The 22875-nt window shown below is 47.0% G+C and overlaps 1 protein-coding gene across 2 annotated transcripts in view; it reads left to right on the top strand.

The window, feature by feature from the left end:
- The window catches only part of SLCO3A1 (solute carrier organic anion transporter family member 3A1), a 318868-nt gene that overhangs the window by 262243 nt on the left and 33750 nt on the right, over nt 1-22875 (top strand). For both annotated transcript variants that reach the window (XM_082618896.1, XM_082618895.1), the window contains exons 5-7: nt 11384-11548; nt 16569-16767; nt 17909-18047. In XM_082618896.1, the coding sequence (XP_082475022.1) occupies nt 11384-11548; nt 16569-16767; nt 17909-18047 (503 nt within the window). The remainder of the gene's footprint in view (nt 1-11383; nt 11549-16568; nt 16768-17908; nt 18048-22875) is intronic.

Here is a 22875-nt window from a genome sequence, read left to right as displayed (position 1 = left end):
CGTGTCATTACCAATCTCCATGCCACCCATGGGGACACGGAGCTCTGGGGGGTTAAACCGTGCACCCAGGTTCCCACAGCTGTGAAGGATGCAGCTGGGACCAGACTTGGGTCTGAGACTCGCAAACCCGAACTCTTTCCTCTGTTCCTCTATTTACCACAAAGATCCACTCTACTATTAATGAACCAACTGAGAAGGAAAAAGGGATCGGTCTGGGGTGGATGGAACAAAAGCCTTTACTGTGTTGGAGAAACTTCCACTCTTTTTTTTTTTTTTTTTTTTTTTTTTTTGAGGTACGCGGGCCTCTCACTGCTGTGGCCTCTCCCGTTGCGGAGCACAGGCTCCGGACGCGCAGGCTCAACGGCCATGGCTCACGGGCCCAGCCGCTCCGCGGCATGTGGGATCTTCCCGGACCGGGGCACGAACCCGTGTCCCCTGCATCGGCAGGCGGGCTCTCAACCACTGCGCCACCAGGGAAGCCCTTTTTTTTTTTTTTTAAACTACCACTCTTAATGTCCACTTTCTCCCTCTTCAAAAGAGGATATGCAGAGCCCGACTCAAGAGGACCTTCATTTCTAGAGGAGATGAAATCTGCCTGGGTTGGTACCTTCCCCACTCCTCTGCCCACCCACACCCCTAATGCCATCCATCACCGGGTTCTTCTGACTTTAGCACCTAAATATCTCTCCTTCCCACTCATGGTCTGTCCTGTACTCCAGTCTGCCCTACCCCTCCAGGCTGTCATCCACACTGGGATACATTCAGAATGCGTCTGATCCTGACAGATAGAGGCCGAGCCCTTCACGTGGCCGCCAGCCCAGTGAGATTCTGCTCCTCCAGCCTCTTCTCACACCTGCCGCCCTGTTCCCACCATACCAGTCTCACCTTGCTGGCCTCTTTTTAGTCCTCCGTATTCCCCAGGCTCAATGGACTTTGCATTTGCTGTTCCCACCCCTGGAATTCTGATGCCATCTTCAGACATCAGCTCACACATCCTTTCCCCAAGGACATTTTCCTGACCTCCTGATGGCACCCCCTCCATGGCATGTTGCTCTCTGTGTCATGGTCAGAATGTGACCTTTGTAGGAGTGATCACTTCCTCCATAAGCTCCATGAGGTCAGGGACCACATCCGTCTTTGCCCTTGCCCTTGTACATGGCCAATGCTCAGTACACATCTGATAAATGGAGGGGTGCATGGATCGTTGGACAGGCACTGCCCAACCCAGCACGGTTTGCTGCTTTCCCTAAAGCTGTCCTCACACACAGCCCCTCCTAGAGTTTTGGCCTGTGTTTGACCCACCCGCAGACACTGGCTTAGCAGGAGCTCCACCTGTGCTGAGTGTTACGGCTGGCTCCCAGGTGACTTACCTGTGTGGGGAGGAGGATCTGCTCCTGGTGCTTCAGCCACCAAATCGGAGGGTCTGCCAGCCCAGTGGCTCAGGCTGACCTGCACTGTGCCTTTGGGTGCGTGTCTTTACTTGCCCAACTTCCTAGCGAGCATCTTGCTGCTTGGGCAGGGTGCATACTCGCCCCTCACCTCTGTGCCACCCACTGTTCCTGCGGGGGCCCCACATGCGTTGGCCTGGCCGTGGGACCCAGCTCATGCCTCTGGCTTCCGCATCTCTGCCAAGCCACCTCCATCGTCTGCCAGCCAGCAGTCGGTTTCTGCTACATCTTTCTTAATGAAGGGCCTGTTGCCTTTCAGCATAGTGTTATTGTGAGCAGCCTGGTGATCTGAGAGTCCTTGTTCTGCGGGCTAAACGGCTGAGTGTTTTTTATTGTGCGATTCATCTTCAGAACTGTGCTTTCCCCTCGTGTGGGTTTCCTGTTAAAGTCTTCTTTCTTGATTCTGTGGCCAAGGAAACCATCTGCCTTCCCAACCACTTGGAATTCTATGCCAAGCTGTGGTTCAGAGGCTGCCGTGTCACAGGTGTCATTTTTACAGGTCCCCAGGGTCCAGACTGGTTAGTGGTTTCATCGTGTTCGTATCAGTGTCGATGGAGGATGTGCTGGGGGTTATATCCGTGAATCAGTCATGATTCTCCATCTCAAGTTATTTCAGCAAAGCGCCTGAGATGCACATAGGTGAGAGCACCTAGCACGATGCCTGGCACACCTGTGGATGCTCCTCGTGGTTTTGGAAGGAAGGGAGGAAGGAGGGAAGGAGGGGAGAAACTAGAAGACAGCATTTCCCAATGGGAGTTCCTTGGAACCTGAGTCCTCTGAGATGCTCAGAGAAAAACAAATCAATGATAACCAGGAGTAGTGGTTACATGACCAAATAAGTTGGGAAACCATATGTATACTATGATGCTCTTGGAGAGTCATAGAATATGTTTGTGTTAAAGGCTCTGAGAAGGCCAGCTCTGAGGCCAGCTGGCTGACTTTGCTTTAGTCTATATTTCTCAGACTTATGGGATCCCAGGACTCTTTTATTCATGCTAACTCTTCTGGCACTTATGAAGTGTTGCTATGATACAGGATAGAAGGTGGCGAGGATTATGGGAGGTTCAAAGGGATATAGTGAGGACCACAGAGGGAGGATTTGAAGACAGGTGCGTGAAGGGTGCATCATTTCAGCCTGATCTTGAAGGACGAGCAGGATTCCCATGGATGGAGGGGAGGGCAAAGGCTTCCGGGCTGGCATACCTGAGATGTGCATGGAAGAGAGACATCTGGTTTTGGGAAGAGGATTTAGGGAAGGTCATGATAGAAGGCAGGCTGGTCTCAGCTTCCACATCCAGCAGAGTTCCTGGGATCCAAAGCTGCCCAGTAAGTCTTTGGTAAAATTATGAATGAATTATTGAGGGCCTTCTCATTACCCTTCTAATGAGACTGGACTTTATTTTATGAGCCATTGTTTCCCAACTGGGGATTTGAGTCAGCATTGCATGTGGGCTTTCTTGAAACACACATATTCAGGGGCCGCATCCCTACAAATTATGATTCTCTGAGTCTGTGGTGGGGAAGGGGGATGGGAGAGAGGTGACCCAGGCGTCTGGGTGTCTTTAAAGCTCCCCAGAAGATTCTAAGTGAACTCCCAGTAGAAAACAAATGTCAGAGCTGGTGGGGGTCCCTTGAGGGGTCTCCACCAGGGGCTAATTTCTCTGCAGTTGCATATAAGATAAAATGGGGGAGGTGACCCACTGATGAAATAAGCTTGGGACAGTCTGTGACATGACTCTTGGAGGTTGACATTAGCATATTGAAGGCTCTGAGAAGACCTGCTGTAAACCCAGCACTTCCGGAAGTAGCATTAGGAAGCCTAGGTTTAGAGATGGGCACGTTCGTCAGCTTGGGTGCTTGGCTTCACCGTTTCTTTTCTGGACATTGCTGTTTCTCTTTCCAGACTTCCCAGGAATGAATTCTCCCATCGTTAGCATTTTTGTGAATGTCAGACGCAGTGAGCCTGGCCACCACTGAGGTGGGATGCCCTGCTCCCAGAGAAGGTTCTAGGGGCTGGCGTGAAGTTATAAAAGTGGCTGTTCGCTTACAGGAGACTCTTGATTTCCTTAGTCATTTTCTGTCTGTGGCCAACATGGAAAGATGCAGTATTGGGGTCTGAATAAGAGCCTGCTGCTTCCCAAGCTCCTTCCTCCACCTCTGAAATATGTGGAGATCATGTTTCTGACTTCACACTGCTGATGCCAGGAAATGACTGGGATGACCCCTAGGCATGCCTCTGTGGACACTTAGTTCTTGCTTTAAACTGGCTGGTGGGCAACCACACTGCTCCTCCTTGGTGTGGCTGTAAGGAGGTGGTGACTTTTCAAGAATCAGTGGAGTTGATGGGCTCTGGGTTGTCCTAAGCGATCCACACTCACCTGACACTTGGGTTTCGCTGTAGATGCTCGTTTCCTGTGCTGATGGCTTCTTGTTTGTTCTTTCAAACCGCGACCTTCTCCATCCAAGGGAGGTGTTACTGTCTGCCTGTTACCTTACTGAAGATGGGCAGACAGAAGCCTGGTAGTTACTGCTTTCAAAGTTAGCCGTGAGAGGGTGCCAGAAGCTCCCCTGGATGCCCCAGGCAGAGATTAGGGGATGGGCTCCTCTATAGTGATGAGGCCACAGGGGGCCCAAGGCTGCTGGTCTGGGGCCAAGTTCATGGTAGGCGTTTGCTTCCGGGAGGCACCACGGGCCTCCCCTCCCACTGGGATTTCCCCCACCCCTACATACTCAAGGGATGGTTTGGGCACCTCCAGAATCAGTGATGGAAATGACCGTATTGGCTAATTATTCTCACAGCCCATGAATCTGCGGAACATCATGGATGGTGTGATCATAAATTGGTCTCTGTTTCTACAGCTAATGTTCCTTAAGAGACTATGACAGTTACCTTTCAAGGCTATGCAGTTCATTTGTTTCTTTATTGGATTCTTTAATCTACCTTGCACATACTAAGCATCTGCTCTTACCAGGCACAATGCCCATGTCTGGGGATGGAGCTGCTCCACCTCTGCTCTACCTGAGAGCACCTGGCTCCTCCTATGAGACAGATGGGAGGACCCAGACAAGGGCATCCAGTGGGGTCAGTGGTGCCGGGATGACAGCCTGCCCTGGGCGTGTGGGAACCAACTTGGTGGCTGGTGAACATTCACGCTACCCCATGAAACTTCATTTTTCCCAGGATTCGCTCTACCTTGGCTTCACTCTTGTGCCTCCATGATGGTGTGTTTTTTGCACTCCATTATTTCTTCCTTCCTCTTTCTTTTTTTTTTTTTTTTTGGTCATGACTTGAATACTGTTATTTATCTCACCCAGATGCCCCCACCCCTGTTCTCTTCTGGTCATGGGTCTCCTATGTTGGGAAGCACTTCATGGTGGCTCACCTTTTAGGAAAGTACTTTTCTGTTGATTCGAGGCCCCACCCAGAAACCTGAAGATTTAGAGATGAGTCCCAGAGTACAGGCAGAACTGAGTTCAAATCCACCCTCCTTCGCTTCTCTGTTTTGCATTCTGGATGCGGACTGTTGGGTTTCAGCCTCTCAAGGGAGCCTTGGTTTCCTTGGGTCTAAAATGAGGATGGTAGGACCACCCCCTATTGTAATAGTTGTGAGAGTTAAAAATGAGAAACCTTGCCATGGTGCCCATCCAACACTGGTTGCGAGGCAGGCTTTGGCGGTCATTGTCATGATTCCTGAGCAGTTGCGTAGACTGGCTCCATCTCCCATCTTGGGAGATGTTAACCATGCTATATTGACAGCAGTGTTATTAAAGAGAAAGAAAGTCAAGGCCAACTTCAGTAGAGAGACTGAAGGCAGAGAGATCTGAGGGTCAAGGGGAGTATAACTGAGCCCCACATTGAGCACTTCCCAGAGTACCTCCAGTTCCCAGGAAGGGCAGTGGACAAGGACTTGTGCCTCCTGACCCCCTGACCTGCTGAACAGCCCCCTGCAGAAGGGGGTTCTTCTTGGAAAGCCCTTGGCTCCCAGGAGCTCAGTTCATCTGCTCCAGTCTCTTCCCCACTCTACTCATCACATCTGATCACATAGGCATTCCTGTAGGAAGCCTGATGTCCTCCTCCCAGCCCAAGGGCTCTCTCCCTAACATAGCCAAGGATTACTTCTATTATAATGATTACTATTAATCCTATCGGACTCTTTTTTACTGAAGTATAGTTGACTTACAATATTGTGTTAGTTTCAGATGTACGGAAAAGTGATTGTTATGCATATATATATACATATGTATATATATATATTCTTTTTTTCTATTCTTTTCCATTATAGGATATTACAGGATATTGAATACAGTTCCCTGTGCTATACAGTAAATCTTTGCCGTTAATCCCATCAGAGTCTTACCTGTATTCTAGACTAGAAGCCCTGGGCCACATGCTTTACATGCAGTGGGTCTCATTTCATGTTTGTGGCAATCCATGGGATGGAGTCATGTGCTCTGGTCAGTCTTGAAGCCAGAATTCAAATCCCAGTGACCTGGCTCCTCAGACCAGGTTCTTAGCCATTATTTTATACAACCTTATTCAGTGAAACCTTTTCTGTGGTACAGGGCTCTTCTGTAGGCTCTCCAATCCTTTCTTTCATTCCTCTGTCCCCCTCCCTTCCTTTCCTACTTCTCTGCCTTCAAACGACATGGACTAAGCCCTTAGTCATGTCAGATCTGTTCATTTTCCCTAACCCTAGTGGGAATGTTTTATTATTCTTCATTCTAAGAATTAAGCCGCAGCTTGATTACCAGGGGCAGCCTGCATGCTTAGTCCTCAAGCCAACATCAGCACCCCTCAGAACCCAGACCAGAACAGCACAATGGTTATAAGCACACGGTGTGGCAGCAGGTGCCAGGGTGTGAGTTTCTGCTTTGCTTCCTTAACCATGGGGCCGCTGTCTGCCTCAGTCTTCTCATATGTAAATGGAGGATTTTAATCATCCCAGGAACACAGTTTGTTGTGAGGATCATGCGAGTGGATGTGTAAGCAGTTAGAATGGTACTTGGCACACAGGAAATGCTCTGTCAGGGTTAATCCTCACGACTTCTCTAAACCTGCCTTTCTCCCTCTTAGAGAACCCACAATTTTCCAAGAAACTCCATCCTACATGACTGCCTTCCAAAAACTAGCAGTAGCAAACTTGTTTTCCCTGGAGATCACTCCCCTGCCACTCTTCCCAACTTCGTACCATTCCTCTAGTAGCATCGCCATGCTCCTGATGAGAGGTGAAAAGGTTTCCCTAGCTGTGAGGCTGCATGGTACAAGCCCGCCTGCCTCCTACCCCAGCTCCCAACTTCTGAGGCTAAATCAGAAGGTGAGAAGCAAATAGCTCTGGGAGACTGTAGGTGTTTGGTAGCCTGGTGTGGCCTTGGTTCACCAATTTCTATTTGTCTGGGCCACCTCATTAGCTACAGCCACCTTGGAAAGTTAGCATTTTATGGGCTTAACAATCCATTTGCATGAAAAAGCTTGGAACACTGGGATAGCCCTAGGATCAAGCTAATTAATACTCCTTTTCATATTGGGGCTTTGGAGGGTAGATTGAACCTTTGAAAAGGAATCTTCTTTGACAGTACTACAAGTCATTGCAATAAAACCCAGAATGGGGGGAAGAAACTGGGAGGAAAATAGCTGAACGCAAGAGGAAGCTGTCATTTCTGGAGGCGAATTGGCTGGGTATAGGTGGAAAAAAGAAGGCTCTTCATGCAGATGAGGCCCACTGAGTCTTCCCTGGGCCTTCAGCCAGATAATTCTCAAACTTAATGATTTTCACATCTAATCCAAGGCAAAATTGGGCATTAGATATTAAAACAAAATCAGGCAGCCTCCTATCTTGACAAGGAACCCTTCCAACTGAAATGGAATTATCTCTGGAATAATTAAAATGCTTGCTGAAGTATGGAAACGTTCCATTAGCTGGAGTTGCCTTTGTTGAAAAGTGCCCTCGTCATCCCCAAATAAACCACGATGGCCATGACCAAGGACAAGGAGGTACCGAGGCCCAAACAGTTAATGTGATCAAACTCATCTCCTCATTGGCATCATTTCTGAGCCAGAGAACTTAGTTCCTACTTGGAGGATGCCGGTGGTGTCAGCTCAGCAGCAGTTTTATTTTCAAGCAAGTGTGGCTGTGGTGCTTTCTCCTACTGAAATCCCCAGATCTAAAGAGTCTGCACCGTAACAAAGAAAATGAAGCCTACAATAAAAGTATGGTACAGGATGGTTTTCCTAAAATGTCCCCAACGTGCTGTTTGTCAACAGTGTTTCCAAAGTTTAAATATCTTAATGCCAAAAGACTACAATGTTGGAACAACAGTGTTATTACCCACCAAAACATGAATGGCTGGGGGCTTTCAAATTCATTTATTACAAGAAGTGCTGTGGTCGCCCATGTAATCCATACCACTCTCTGTGAAGCTTGGTGTTTTGTGACATAATCAACCAGTCCCTTGTCACAGGTACATTACACCATCACAATGTGCCAAACACTATAGCAAATCAGCCTTCACTTATTAGCAGTGATTTATGGTGATGGTGTCTTAACATCCAAGGGTTTTTGTTTATGAAGACAAATACTTCATTACCTTTCGTTTATGCCCAATGTATTCATCTTCTATATTTGTCAAACAGTACACATTTCTGAACATTACACAGTCAACATTCTCTAATTATTTTTACAATACTTAATAAAGTGAATTTAACAAAGAAAAATTTTCCAACATTTAAACATAGATTTTATTTATTTATTATTTATTTCAAAATTTATTACTTATTTTATTTATTTTATTTTTGGCTGCATTGCGTCTTCATTCCTGTGCGCGGGCTTTCTCTAGCTGTGGCAAGCGAGAGCTACTCCTTGTTGCGGTGTGCAGGCTTCTCATCACAGTGCCTTCTCTTGTTGCGGAGCACGGGCTCTAGGCGTGCGGGCTTCAGTAGTTGTGGCACATGGGCTTAGTTGCTCTGCAGCATGTGGGATCTTCCCGGACCAGGGCTCGAACCCATGTCCTCTGCATTGGCAGGCAGATTCTTAACCCCTGCGCCACCAGGGAAGCCCCTAAACATAGATTTTAAGTGTAACCTCTTCTAGACAAATATTTGAGATGACATTTCTAAAAAAGTCAGATTATTATAAATGCTCGAAACCCTGTAAAAAATGAACAGAACACACGCATAAAGGCCAGTCCCTTGCAATAAAGCAGGTATAAATATATAAATACTATGGATTTAAAGTTGTTTTCTCACCATCTTTATTCTTATTCCTACCATTTTTAAAGTTTTTGTTTTATTTTGTGCATGTGTGCACCTGCATTTAATCCAAGAGTTACCTTCCTAAGATTTTAGTAGTTTAACGAGAAACCACCGTGGAACAGCTGAGGCCACCAGCTCTGGTTATTGTCTGGTTGTTTCTTGGTTGGGATACAGAATCAGATTGCTCAGCCTACAGTGATTCTGAGCCTCCAATCATCTGGCTCAGTCCATTTCCATAACTAAGTTCCTTTTAGTACGTCAAAGGATCCTTAAGTCCCTATCTTATATAGAGATTTTCATTTTTGAAACTTGGTATCTTTCCCAGAAATGATAAATTTTATGTTGTGTGTATCTGCCAGTTCCTGACCCATTGTTCTGTTATTTTGATTTATTGAGCTTGTCTGTTAACATTATTAAAAACTTATGTATCTCCTATTATTATTTTATTCTAATTAGTTGGGCCATTTAGAGGTTTCATCTCCTAGGAAATGAGATTGAGCCTGTGTAATTAGCTCTCTTCTTTAGGACAGCTGGCTAATTCATCACCTTGGAATGCAGTGTTAGACATTGCTCACCTGTTTATTTTGTATGACCATGGGCACTGATTGGTTTTTCCTAGACTTGGAATAGTACTTGCTTCATCTGGGACTCTGTTTTATCTTCTTCTATTTACACAGGTGGAAACAAGTACACCACATGCCAAATGTTCCACATTATTATGAGTACAGCAGAACAGAGATCCCCTAACTTGTCACTGGTACACCACTTTTACACATTTTTGCCTATTTCTTACCACCTGTACCATTATTTACATAACTTTCTCTTTAAATAACTTTAAATCTACTTGTTTTAACCTAGCATCATCTTAAGCCATGGTAGCCATGAAATCATGCATTTGATGTATCAGTTTTATTTTAGTTAACTTTTTTTTTTTTTTACTAAGTGCACGTCAAAATAATGGCATAAGTATTGAAATGATGGGGTTCTGATACCCCCAGACCCCTTGCATACTGCCAGAATATGTCATCACTCCATAGCTGAGGAGATCTGGTCAAAGACCATGTACAAAGGATTCTAATGGCTGGAAAGAGCCAAATAATGTGATTACATTCAAAGGATTTTAAGAAACCCAAATCTCTCACTTGTAAAAGCACCACATTAAAAGGAAATCTGACTGGTTTATGAAACCACCTACTTTAGGAAAAACAGAGTATAATAAAATAAGATTGAAATGCATCACCTCAACAAAACCTGCTTTGGCTCCATTGGTAATTAAAGCGGTACACAAGCCACAAAGCACGTTTGCCCACCATCAACTCTCATCTGAGCCCTGAGCATCAGGGCTGGGTGGGCAGCAGCTTCTAGGTTGCCTTGGGCGTTGAGGAAAGACCACCTGAGGAATAAGGAAGAGATGGAGCAAAGATCTGGGTTCAGAGCGTTTAATGGAGGGAAGAGCCCTGGTGCAAAGGGCTGGGTGGGGAGGACCAGGTGCAGGTGGGGCTGGAGCAGAGGGTGGATGGAGCGTGATCAGAAGTGTGATCAGATATAGCCAAGGGGCAGACTGTGGGCCATCGTACCAAGTGTGGATTTTGGCCATGTGGAGTTTTGAGTAGGAAACTGATTTGAGCTGCTCCCATTGACTACTGCATAGGGGAGGATTATATTGGATCAAGAGTGAAAACCAAGACCCTAGTCTTCCCCAAGTGAAAGCTCATGGAAGCTTGGCCAGGCGAATGTGGTTGTGAGAAGGAAGGGTGGTGGGTGGGTGGAGGCTGGATTATATGTATTGTGTGTGTGTGTGTGTATGTGTGTATGCATATACATACACTATAATTTCATTTCTTTCTTGAAACTGTTAAGATGAAATATATTTTCTTAAAAGAATAGATACATGTATATGTATACCTGAATCACTTTGCTGTACACCTGAAACTAACACAACATTGTTGATCAACTATATTCCAATATAAAATTTAAAAAAAAAGTTGCTGAAAAAAATGATTAAATATATTTTCTTAACACACACCATTATAAATATTCATCACAGGTATATTGATAATATATACTTAGATGTATTAATATAACATAATTAATACATTTATAATTATAATATGATTAAGTTATATTTTCCCTTTTGAGAAACAAACCCCAAACTCCTCTGTCTTTTTTTTTGGATGGAAATAACTTGTGATGGCTTATAAAATAGTGTTTCCAGTGTGCTGTTAAAAAAAAAAAAAAAAGCATGGTGTAGTTTCTCCTGCTTTAGTAGTTGTCAGTTTAGTTGACAAAACATCAGCATAGGGCTTCCCTGGTGGCGCAGTGGTTGAGAGTCCGCCTGCCGATGCAGGGGACACGGGTTTGTGCCCCGGTCTGGGAGGATCCCCCGCGGCTGGGTCCGTGAGCCATGGCTGCTGAGCCTGCGCGTTCGGAGCCTGTGCTCCGCAATGGGAGAGGCCACAACAGTAAGAGGCCCACGTACCACAAAAAAAAAAAAAAAAAAAAATCAGCCTACATTTTGAAGCCAGAGTTTTCACAATTATGGCTGACTTAACAGGTTATAGGCTTTGGCCTGAGCAACCAGGTGACTCCTGATGCTGTTTACTGAGATGGGTCAAATTGGGGCCTTGGGGGCAGAAGGCCTGGGAGTGCAGTGTGTGACCTTTGTCCTCTGCTTCTCTCCCTGCAGTGATCCCGAAGGTCACAAAGCACCTGCTCTCAAACCCTGTGTTTACCTGCATCATCCTGGCCGCCTGCATGGAGATTGCAGTGGTGGCTGGCTTCGCTGCCTTCTTGGGGAAGTATCTGGAGCAGCAATTTAACCTCACCACCTCTTCTGCCAACCAGCTGCTCGGTGAGTCTGTTTCTCAGCCTCCCAGGAGGGTGGAGAGAGACTGTCACTGCTTGTAATACTATAAGAATTGACTGAGACCAAACAGCCCAGACTGTGCTGCCCCTGCAGAAGCATATACATGTGGTCAGTGTGCAGAAGAATTTCAAAGTATTTTCTTGGAGTAAGATTTACTTGCCTGAGACAATTGCTAGAAGTACGTGATAATAAAGAGCTAAAATATAAAGTGTGCATAGGAAGCATTGTGACAGGCCAGGGAGTCTATAAATCGGTGTGAACTGGAGAATTGGGGGGGAGATGTGAGGAAGGAAGAGGGGAATCAAGATGGATCTTGAAAGTTTAGTAGGCTTTGGTCAAGAACATAAAAAAGCAAGAATATTCTTGGCAGCATAAAACCCACGGTCAGCAAATATAGAGGTTGGAAGCCATATGCTCCCCTCTATCCCTGTGCCCATGGCAGATGTAGTTAGTGGATCATGACACTCCTTCTCCCCAAGCTCAAGCGTGATCTTAGCAGTCTTCTCAGCAGTAGACTACAGGAATCTGCTTCCAGTCCTTTGGAGCTGACATGCTAAAGAAAACCAGTTTGCCCTCATGAGAAGGAGCATTCCTTATATGCAGTAGGGAAAGTGGTCTCATGGCAGAGGAAGGAGAATGAAGGGTCGAGAATGACTTCCAGGTTTCTGGCTCAGACAAGGGGTGAAACCTGGAAATAGCAGAAAAGAATCAGATCTGTAGGGAAGGTTGTGAGTTCAGAGTTGAAGTTGCTGAGTGTGAGATGGCCATGGTATAGCTACATGATGTCCTGTGCATGGTTGAGGGCTGAAGAAGAAGATGTGGGTTGCATCAGTTTGTGCATGGTAGTTGAGGACACAGGAGTGGAATTTGCAGAAGGAAAATGTGTAGAATTAGAATAGAGGGGGTGAAACACTACCCATAGGAAATACAGGAGGCCATAGAGAAGTTCAAGAAGCAACTCCTGAAAGAAATCCGTGGATCACGGGAGCCAAGGAAGAGATGATACCAAGAAGGAAGCTGTCAGCAGCATGAGTGCCCACGCATGATGCGGCCTCACATGCCTCTGGTCCCTCCAACAACCAGGGCATCTTTCAGCCTGTGTCAGGGCTGTGTCCATGAAACGGCAGCAGGGGAGCAGCCCACAAGAGGGAAGGAATAGCCAGGGACTGCAGGACACTTTCCCGAGCTTAGCGGTGGAGGGACGGAGAGAAGACATGGTGGGCAGTGTGTGTTGCAGTCAAGGGATTGGAGTAGTGACTGTGCTGTTGCTAAGAGACAGTTGCTATTGTGACAAGAAGGACTTGAGCAGGTGTCTAAGCAGAGGGGAAAGAACCAGCAGAGGCGATGTGCAGCAAAGAGAGGGAGTATGGTGCACAGCCTTTGACAGAAGAGCTCATCTGTTCTGAAAGTGCAGAGAAAGAGAGAGACACAAGGATGGCCCCTGAGAATGTGACAGGTCCGACCTGGCAGTCGAGAGGGCTCCAGCCCCGTGGAATTATCTTCTCTGTTAAGTAGAAGTAGATCATGTCCTGAGAGAGATGGGCGAGGTGATACTTTCTGATCTTCTCCTTAGCATTTCCTTCACAAAATGGCCAATAAACCCATGTAAAGGTGCTGACCCATCATGAGTCGTCAGGAAAACACATAATGAACACCACGATGAAATACTAGTCCATGCCTGCCAGACTGATAGTACCAAGTGTTGCTGAGGATGTGGAGCCACTGGAACTCTCATACACTGCTGGTGGGAGGTGCACAATGGTACAAGCACTTTGGAAAACTGTTTGGCAGTACCATGCAAGCTAAAAGCATATGCTTACGCTGGGATCCAAGCATTCCACTTCTGGGCATAAATCCAACAGAAATGAGTGTTTAGGTCCACTCATTTATATATGCGTAGGTAACAGTATCCAAAACAGTTTTATACATAATAGCCCCAAACTGGAAACAACCCAAATATCTATCGATACTAGAATGGGTAAATAAATTATAGAATATTCATACAGTGAACTGTCATCCAGCATGAGAAAGCAAGAGCTTGTATACATGCCTCAATGTGGATGGATCTGACAGAGTTGAAAGACGTCAGACACAAAAGAGTACATATTTATGAGTTAAAAAGAAGAAAAGTTAATTAAAGTGATAGAGGCCAGAATGATAGTTACCCTTGAGGGTGGAGGGAATAGGGGCACCAGGGAGCCCCTGGGGCTGCTGGAAATGTTTTAATACAGGGGTATATAAAGGGGCAAAAATTCATCAGTGTTCCCTTAAGCTTATGCACTTCACAGGACATAAGGTATCAAGTTAAAAAAAATTAAAACCCTACCAGCAATGATGTGGCCAGATCCCAGCGCCTCTCCCTGGGAAAGCCTTGTGTTTTTCTTTTTTACTAATAACTCTCTACCGTCCACTATTTTATAAGTATTTCTTCCAAGAGGTATTAGCAAGATGCAGTCAGCCCTTTAGTACCTGTCTGACAGAGATAGGGTAAAATGTGTCTCTCTATAATTAAAGTTATAACTTCTTCATTATACCTACAGTCTCTCAGGTTTTGCCCTCCAGCACCCAAAGAGTTTATCTCTCACTTCCTGATTTCTTTGCAGCAGCTCCTTACATTTTGATTACATTTGCTTCAAAGTTGGGGCTATGTTCTATTTCAGGACCGATTTCCAAAGTTTTCTATCAACAAACAAATCAGTAGTCTTCAGGGCAGAAGGTCAAAAACAATCTCACCTTCCTGCGCCTGTTTCTGTCCCAGGGACTCTGTCTGTTAGAGCACTTGCACAGGGAGACCCTCTCTCGCCATGTGGAGAAGCAGCCTGGTGGCCCATCTGTCGGTCCGTCCATCCGGCTGGCAGCCCAGGCAGGCAGGACACGTGCCCTCTCCCTGTGCCCTGCCCATAGCATCAGTCTATTAGCATGGACTCTGGAAGGCTGGCTGCAGGAGGGGCTGGCAGGGGGCCTTTAGGGGACAGAGAGAGGCAGCAGAAGCGTAAGGCAAGGCTCGTGTCCAGAAATGCTTCATCAGTAGCCCCCGCAGACCTAGGGGATGGACCCCTGCAGTCATCCTGGGCCATCAGCGCTGTCTCTGGGCCACCCACGAAGTCATCAGCAGATGGGGCAGAGTTCAGAAAAGAGCAACACAGATGATTAAGGGCTGATGGCATTGATTTATGCGTGAAGATAAAAAGGACTCAATCTGCATAGGTTAAGTTAATGAGGATGGAGTTTGGGGGAAGTTCTGATAACTGCCCGCATGCTAAGGCTGCACACACGTCAGGGAGGGAGAGGGAAGGCTGATGATGGCTTGCAGAAAAGGTGCCGAAAGCCTGTTATTGCCATAGTTACCATCATCACCAGGGGCCGCTCCCTGCTGCCTCTGACGGAAAATGGAACAAAATGCAACCTGCTCTCTGGGCGTGGGCACTGGTCATCAGCATTCACTCACACAAATCCCATCTGCTCGCTGTTCCATTCATCTTGAAAATAATCCCCAAGTGCGCATTCTGTGCTGGGCACCGTGCTAGGCACAGGGAGCCGGGACTGAACAGGATGGAATGGTTCTTGTCCTCAGGGAAGCTGCATTTTAGGAGGGGGAGAGAGAACAAGAAACAAGAAAACCAGAAATACCTGAGGCAGCTTCAGATACTGGGGAGAGCCATGCAAACAATAAAACAGGGCAAGAAACAGTAGGAAATCCCAAATGGGCTGCAGGACCACTCTAGATGGGGTGGTCTGGGAAGGCCTCCATGATGAGCATAGGGCCCAGTAAAGTAAAGATAGAGGGTAAGAATGTCCTAGAACAGGAAACAGCAAGTGTAGAGACTGGGGGCTTGAATGGATTTGGCCTATTCCAGGGAGACAGAAGAGGAGGATTGGGCATAGTTGGGGGAGTGGTATGGCATGGGGTATAGACAGGCAAATAGGGGCGAGGTCCTGAGGATCATCTATACCAGGACGAGAGAGAACCAAGCACAGATCATCCAAGAGCATCAAATAATACAGAGATACTATGTTTTTCAAAAAGTGTGACTTGTGCTATTTCCTTTGCAGAGCTCAGCCTCCCTGATTGTTTTTCTCACCCGAATATTAAAATTAATTTGCATTCCTTTAGCACATACCAGCTGATTGATGTAGTCAGTTGACCTAGAGGTCTGTTGATTGGCAAGGAAGAGGCAGCCTAAACTGGAAAATTAGCCATGCACAATCTACACGGTAGATAAATGACACACAGTAATTTAAAGCTGAGTTTAGCTGAAGTGAATCAGAACAGAACAAAACCAAACAGGAGATTGGAACCCTAGGATCCTTTGGTCCTCCTAAGATGCCCTGAGTCTCTGAGAATCAGAAATAACAGGTTTATGGTCCTGCTGCCTTGCAGATAGCTCTGTTTATAGGAAAGGGAAAAAAATACATGCCAGTTACTCACCAGGAGCTACGAAACATATTGATTTGATTGATGCTGCTTCCTGAGAGGTCACGGGGCTGGTTAAAACACCGTCTCCACAGGCTGGTGAGTTCTGGGACCTTTGGTTAAAGAGCCTCCGGACCCTTCCTTGCCTGAAGAGTGGGAGAAAATCCCCAATTTGATCCCCTTTCCCTCACACCACCTGGAAAACGCACAGAGGGCACATCACTGCTCCCTGATGCTTTCCTCAAATGCGCGTGCGTGTTCCCAGCTGGTCTGACTTGTCTCTCGGTTGTTCCCACACCAGCTGGGTGTGTTTCCTACGAGGGTTCCCCACTTAGCATGCAAGGTGTATGACTTAGACTCCTAATCATTGAGTTTTTACTTGTCTGTCTTCCCCAATTTTCGTGAGCTCCTTGAGGGTAGAAATGAGGCCATTAACAGACACTTTGGGGCACAGTGGAGCAAGTGGCACCACAGTGGTGTCACAGGGAATCCTGTCCGTGCAGGGCTCAGCCTCGGGCCTGGCACCCAGTGTCTGCATTGATTGGCCCTTCTTCCCTGGCTAATGGTCCCCGCCCCTCTGCTCTCCTCCAGGGATGACTGCGATCCCATGTGCCTGTCTGGGCATCTTCCTGGGCGGTCTCCTGGTGAAGAAACTCAGCCTGTCTGCCCTCGGGGCCATTCGGATGGCCATGCTCGTCAACCTGGTGTCCACCGCTTGTTACGTCTCCTTCCTCTTCCTGGGCTGTGACACGGGCCCTGTGGCTGGGGTTACTGTTCCCTATGGAAACACGTAAGTTCCAGAAAGGTCTTGCTACCCCTGCCTGCCCAGGATGCCAGGACCCTCTCTCCGGGGTAGGTTAATGGAGCCAGCTTTGTCCCTAGTGACCATGAGCTGCGAAGTCTATGATGCCTCTGCATCTTCCTCCCAGGGTCGAAGAATCTATGTGAACCTTCTGGGCAGAGAGGGCTGACTTCCACTTAAAGGCTCTCTCCCAGGGCGGCCAAGGGAGCACTGGGGAGACAGTCAGACATTCACTCCCCAGAGGACTCAAATGCCTATTTTTGGCATTTGACTTTAGGAATGACGTGAAGATAGAAAATTAAAAATAAGTTTTATTTTAAAATTCAGCTTAAAGTAAGAGACTTCAACAATTCCTTTTTTTTTTTTTTTTTTTTTTTTTTTGGCCGCACGCATGGCATGAGGGATCTTAGTTCCCTGACCAGGGATCAAACCTACGCCCCCTGCAATGGAAGCACGGAGTCTTAACCACTGAATCACCAGGGAAGTCCCAACAATTCCTTAAACCATCAGAATCTATCGTTAGACTCACATAGTAATTACGGGGTCTGAGCCATGGTAGGTATTGATAAGTGTGGGAGGGAGAGATGGAAGGGAAAAAAGGAGAGAAGAATGGAAAGAAGTTAGCTCTTATAGGACAACTTATTTCCTAGTTATTATCCCAAGACTTTGAACTAAAGTCCAATCAGACTTGCCCTTAGAGGGAATTACAGAGAGTCCTTACATATCTGGTGCCAATAGCTGTCCCCTTTTCTACGTGAGACTCTGCAGCTGCCTTGTGAGTCCAGTTTGGAGCATCAGGGCTGTAGCATGGTTGGCCTGCAGGGTACCAGTTCCTCTCCACACCAGCCTCCTCCTCTGAGCAGGCCACCAGGCCTTCTCACGAAGTTAAGTCAGGAGAAGTAGGGCTGGGCTTATCTGCCACCCTGCGAGGTCAGACAGGCAGAATGGGAGCACACGGGCAGAGGCAGCTTCTGTATATCCATGCACAGTCCAAGCACTGATGGCCCTCCTTCCCTGAACAATGACCACAGTGGCGACCATGACCACAGAGGGCAGAGGGCTGTCACTGGGGGCATCCAACAGAAGTTGACCTTTCTCTGATGGGTTCCACGTTTCCTGTCTTTTCCAGCTCATCACCTGGCTCGGCCCTGGACCCCTACTCGTCCTGCAATAAAAACTGTGAATGCCAAACGGATTCCTTCACTCCAGTGTGTGGAGCAGATGGCATCACCTACCTGTCTGCCTGCTTTGCTGGCTGCAACAGCACGGTATTGGTGATTTTCTGATGGGGTGGGATGGGGCAGGGGACTCAGACAGCTAACGTAGCTTAAAACCCAAGGTCAAGGGCAAGAGTGGGCAACCACACGTGTCCCCTACTTTGTGTTCCTGCACTGTGAATTTATCTCAGCCTCTGCCCTGCTCTACTGGAGGATTCTCCATCAGCAGGATGGGAGGCCTGCCAGGACATCCAGCTGCTTCTTGCTAAATCAAAGAGGTTTCCAAAAAGTGTTTTTGAGCAACTGAAAGTAAAAATTCAAAGGAAGCTCTGTGGAGCCAGAGGAAAAGATTGTGGTTCAAAGAACTCACAAAAGATATCAATGGAATGGGATGACTCTACAGGTAATGAGCCCCCCATCAACAAAAGTATGTGAAGAAAAGCCAGAAAGCCACTTATCAGGGAAGGCCTCTTCCAAACCTGAGGTTATGTGGCACTAATCCAACCTGTTCTCTGCTCAGTTTCCTTTGCCCTTTTCTTCTTAGCTAGATGCCTCCCACCTTTTTCCATCCTCCCACTATCATTTTTTTTTGGCTCTTTCCTTCTCAGCATGAATTATGCAGTTGGCCGTCAGCCTGCAGCTTTCCACATTCTCTGAATGAAAACTTGAGGCTAAGGGACTGCTCACCCAGTCCTGCTGATCCCACCTTGCAGGCGTCTCTTGCACCTGCCCTTCTTCTGCATCCACACCACCACTGCCCTGGTGCAGGTCCTCCTCATCTCTTGCTCAGACCAGTGTAGTAGTTGCCTCCCTGGCCTCACAACTCAGGATCACCCCCAGCTGGTCTGTCTTCTACACTGAAGCCAGAATAATTTCTGTAATACTGCATAGGACCCTTTCTAATGCTACTGTCAGCTAGAAGATAAGATCTAGGCACTGAATTGGGTTTGTGTGTGTCTTCAGCACGTGCCTGTCCTCCGCCATGCTCTTCAGCTGTGCTTCCTTTCAGTTTGTGGTATTCAGCTTTCCCCATACAACATGTGTCTTTTCCTACTTCTCCCTCCAATTGGACAACTTCTACTCACCTGTCAATACCCTACTCAAATGCCCCCTGCTCTGTGATACGATCCCTGCCCTCCTTTATCTTTGGGGTTCTTGACCCTGCAATCTTAGTACCTGTCTCTCCTGGAGGCACTTCTCTCGTTTCACCGCAGTGATCTGTTTGTCATTTGCCCTGATCTGTGAGTTTCCTAAGTGAGAGCTGGCATCCACACGTGCTCCATAAATGTCCAGAAATGTATAGATGGAAACAAAGATAAGAAGGCTGAGTGGCTGCTTTCAAGGAACTTAGAGTTGAAATCATTTGTTTCCTCCCCTTTCCACATCCTGTATCTTTTGGGAGTAGCGATTTCTCCGAAGGAAGAAAAATTGATCATTTATTTTCATTTCCAAAGATCTCATTTTTCCTTGCATTTAACATTTAGATTCTTGGCCGGTTACTACCATTTGTCTATAGAGAAAGTAAATCACCCTGGGGGGAGGGGAACTGATTTTTTAAATTAGATGGCATAGCAGTTTCTTCAAGTGAGAGGAAATGAATTTTTTAAAAGAGATGGGACCTTGAGAATGGTTAAAATAGAAATTCAAGCTATTCTTTTTCATGACAGCAATTTCATTAACATTTTAATGTCCAAAAAGTTATATTATAAATCAGTTTGGGTTACTGTGCTGTTATAAGAATGACATTGACTCCGTATAGTCTAGTGTCCTGAGACCAAAGCAGTCTATTCCAGAGCATTTTCTGACCAAAAAATAGTCTAGAAAAATCCATGTCTCCTGATCTTGCATGGACGAGAGTCTTATTGAATAAGAACCTAATCAGGCCTGGGTTTGCTTCTAGCTGCTGAAACAGCAAGCTGTGGAATGCAATTATCATCAGAGGGCAAGCTTCTCCGCTTCCCTCTGGACATAGGGTTTATTCCCCAGACACCTGCCTTTTCTTCACAGTACCGGAGGCCTCATGTTGTCTGCTGGGGTGCAGGCAAAGCAGAGAGGTGATATCCCACCACAATTACAAGGCAGAGATTGAGAAAAACCCAGGGCTGGGGTGGGAATAACACTCCACCCCGCGGAGGCAGATCTCTGGAGGCCCTGCCTTCCAATGGGTGGACGAGGGCTTTGCGGCCACAGAGCCACGTGTATCCTGGAAAGGGGCCTTTGTGATGGTCGAGCCCTAAAAACAACCACAACCATAAAACTTGCAACAGCAGCAAGTTTTTCCAAGAGCCGGTGCGGGCCAGGTGACGGGGCCTTCCACGTGTCCCTCATGGCCCGTGGCAGCTTGGCCCAGAGTCAGAGGAATATCAGTATTTTGAGAAAATACCAAAACAGTGGATTAGATTCCTGGTACGTTTACTCCCTCCTTCTCTTCCTCTTCCTCTCTTGTCTTCAAGCTCCCCCAAAAAACTCTTCCACAGACTACAGTCTTCTTCATCTCTCTTCCCTCTTTCCCTTTTTTGTATTTATTCCTTCTGTATCCACTGGAGTCCTTTCCCAGTGTCAACGCAACCATTCTTTCACCTATACCCCCAGCCCCGCATATATTGGGTTGGCCAAAAAGTTCATTTGGTTCGTGAATACATTAAAGTTTTTGGTGAAAATGAAAAATATCTTTATTTTTAGTTAAAACCGAATGAACTTCTTGGCCAGCCCAATATCTCACTCATCCTTGTAACAACCTTGACAAGGAGGTGTTCTCCTTATTCCCTGATTACAGATTAGTCCCTTGCCCAAGGTCACGCAGAACATGGTGGCATTGGCGCGGGAACGCAGGGTCTGTCTGACGCCAATCCCAGTGTCTTCCTCTGACCCTGTGACTTCCCTCTTTAGGATCCCTACCTTTTTTCCACCAGAAAGAAGCTCTCCATGCATGCCCCCCGCAGTCAGGACATTGTGCCTTCACGATCTGGCCCTGCTGCCTTTCCAGCCTCAACCTCGCCCGCTCTGCCCACCTTCTGAGGAACCACTAGCTGTGTCAGACTTCTTGGGGTGCCCCCAGCACATCAAGTTCTCTCTTACCTCCAGATCTTTGTCCATGCTGTTTCTTTCATCAGGGCTAGTCTTCCCCTAAGCCCTTCACATCCCTAACACCTCCTTATGCGCAGCTGAGATGCCTCCTCCCACTTCCTCACTGCTTCCAGGGCTGCACTGGCACCCCTCCTGCAGAGGCCTCAGCACCTGCCCTCTCAGCAAGGCTCTTACTGTGGCCCCCTCCACTGGACTGAATGGTCCATGTTTGCCTGCGTCTCCATCACCAGTCCATCGCTAGGCTCCAGTATCCAGGGATGGGGTTCTGCTGTGGACCATTGCATTCCCAGTATTAGCCATGGCTCTGGATAAAGACCCCAGGCTTTCTGCACACCCGACTGGAGGTTCTATGCCAAGCTCAGCAAGCCCCAGGGTGCCATGGGCAGTAATACCACAACTGGCAGGCAGGTTGGTTGGCTGGTGCAGATTTCAATCCTAAACACTTCTTGCATGCTCATCTCTCCCCACTTGATAGCTTCCACCCAGACTTGTGAAAATTTCCCCTAACTTGATTAGGTGCGAATAAGTCACTGATGAAATCATTCTGATTATTAGGAGATCTGGTTCACATTAGCGGTTTCCTGATATTAGACTTCCCTTCCTGCCCTGCTTTGGGGTTTTGTTTTTCATTTTCTGATCTCATTTCTCCTTGAGTGATAGTGATGGAAGTTTCCAGAATTGCATTTAATATGCAATTTCTAATTCTTCTCATTGCATATGACCAGGAAGAGTGACGTAAAAGATAGCAAGTTAATTTTGTAAGCTTCCTTTGGCATGAATATATTGTCCAGATTGTTTCTGTACCTTTCACTCTCAGAAGTAATTATTCTAACAGAAAGCATGTTGGTAGCTGCTGATTGACTGCTGGAAGTTGTATCCTTTTGACTTACTGAATAATTGACTTAAAAAAAGCTTCTATCAGACACCAATGGAATGTTGAAAATCAGTACAAGTCCAGCACAGCAGTTTGTAGGGGGCTAATGATAGACAACTAATCTGTTCCCCCATCCAGGCAACAAGGATTTATCGAGCGCCTGTTTGAGTAGAGCCCTGAGTAGGTGCTATGGTGGGGAGGGGAGGGGGCAGCCCCATTTTGGATGCGTGCAGGGTGCTCCTCGTTCAATATCATGGGTCTAGGTCCTGGGCTGCACATTAGAATTGCTTGGGAGCTTTGAAAACATGAGGCCTGAGGTCTAGCCTCAGAGATTCTGATTCCCTCTTTCTGGAGTGGGACCCTGCCATCAGTTTGTTTTTTTTTTAAAGATTTAATTTATTTGTTCATTTATTTTTTGGCTGCATTAGGTCTTCATTGCTGTGTGCGGGCTTTCTCTAGTTGTGGCGAGCGGGGGCTACTCTTTGTGGCGGTACGTCATGGGCTTCTCATTGTGGTGGCTTCTCTTGTTGCGGAGCATGGGCTCTAGGCGTGTGGGCTTCAGTAGTTGTTGCACACGGGCTCAGTAGTTGTGGCTCGTGGGCTCTAGAGCGCAGGCTCTGTAGTTGTGGTGCACGGGCTTAATTGCTCTACCTGCCATCAGTTTTTTAAACACTCCCCCCGACACACACACAAGTGTTTTTGATATGTAACCAAGGTTGAGAACCACTGGGCACTGTTGACAGTTTGGGCTGCATCATCCTTTGCTGTGGGACTAGAGGGTGTTTAGCAGCATCCCTGGGGCTCTACCCACCGGATGCCAATAGCAGCACTACCCCCTGCACCCTCTGCCATTTGTGAAACCACCAATGCCTCCAGATAGTTCCATAGGTCCCTGGGCGGGGGGACAGAATACCCCCC

Source organism: Mesoplodon mirus, assembly GCF_964341445.2.
Source record: "Mesoplodon mirus genome assembly, chromosome: 4".
In the NCBI taxonomy this organism is placed as follows: domain Eukaryota; kingdom Metazoa; phylum Chordata; class Mammalia; order Artiodactyla; family Ziphiidae; genus Mesoplodon; species Mesoplodon mirus.
The sequence above is the reverse complement of the archived record's forward strand: the minus strand, read 5'-3'. Positions and strand labels throughout refer to the sequence as shown.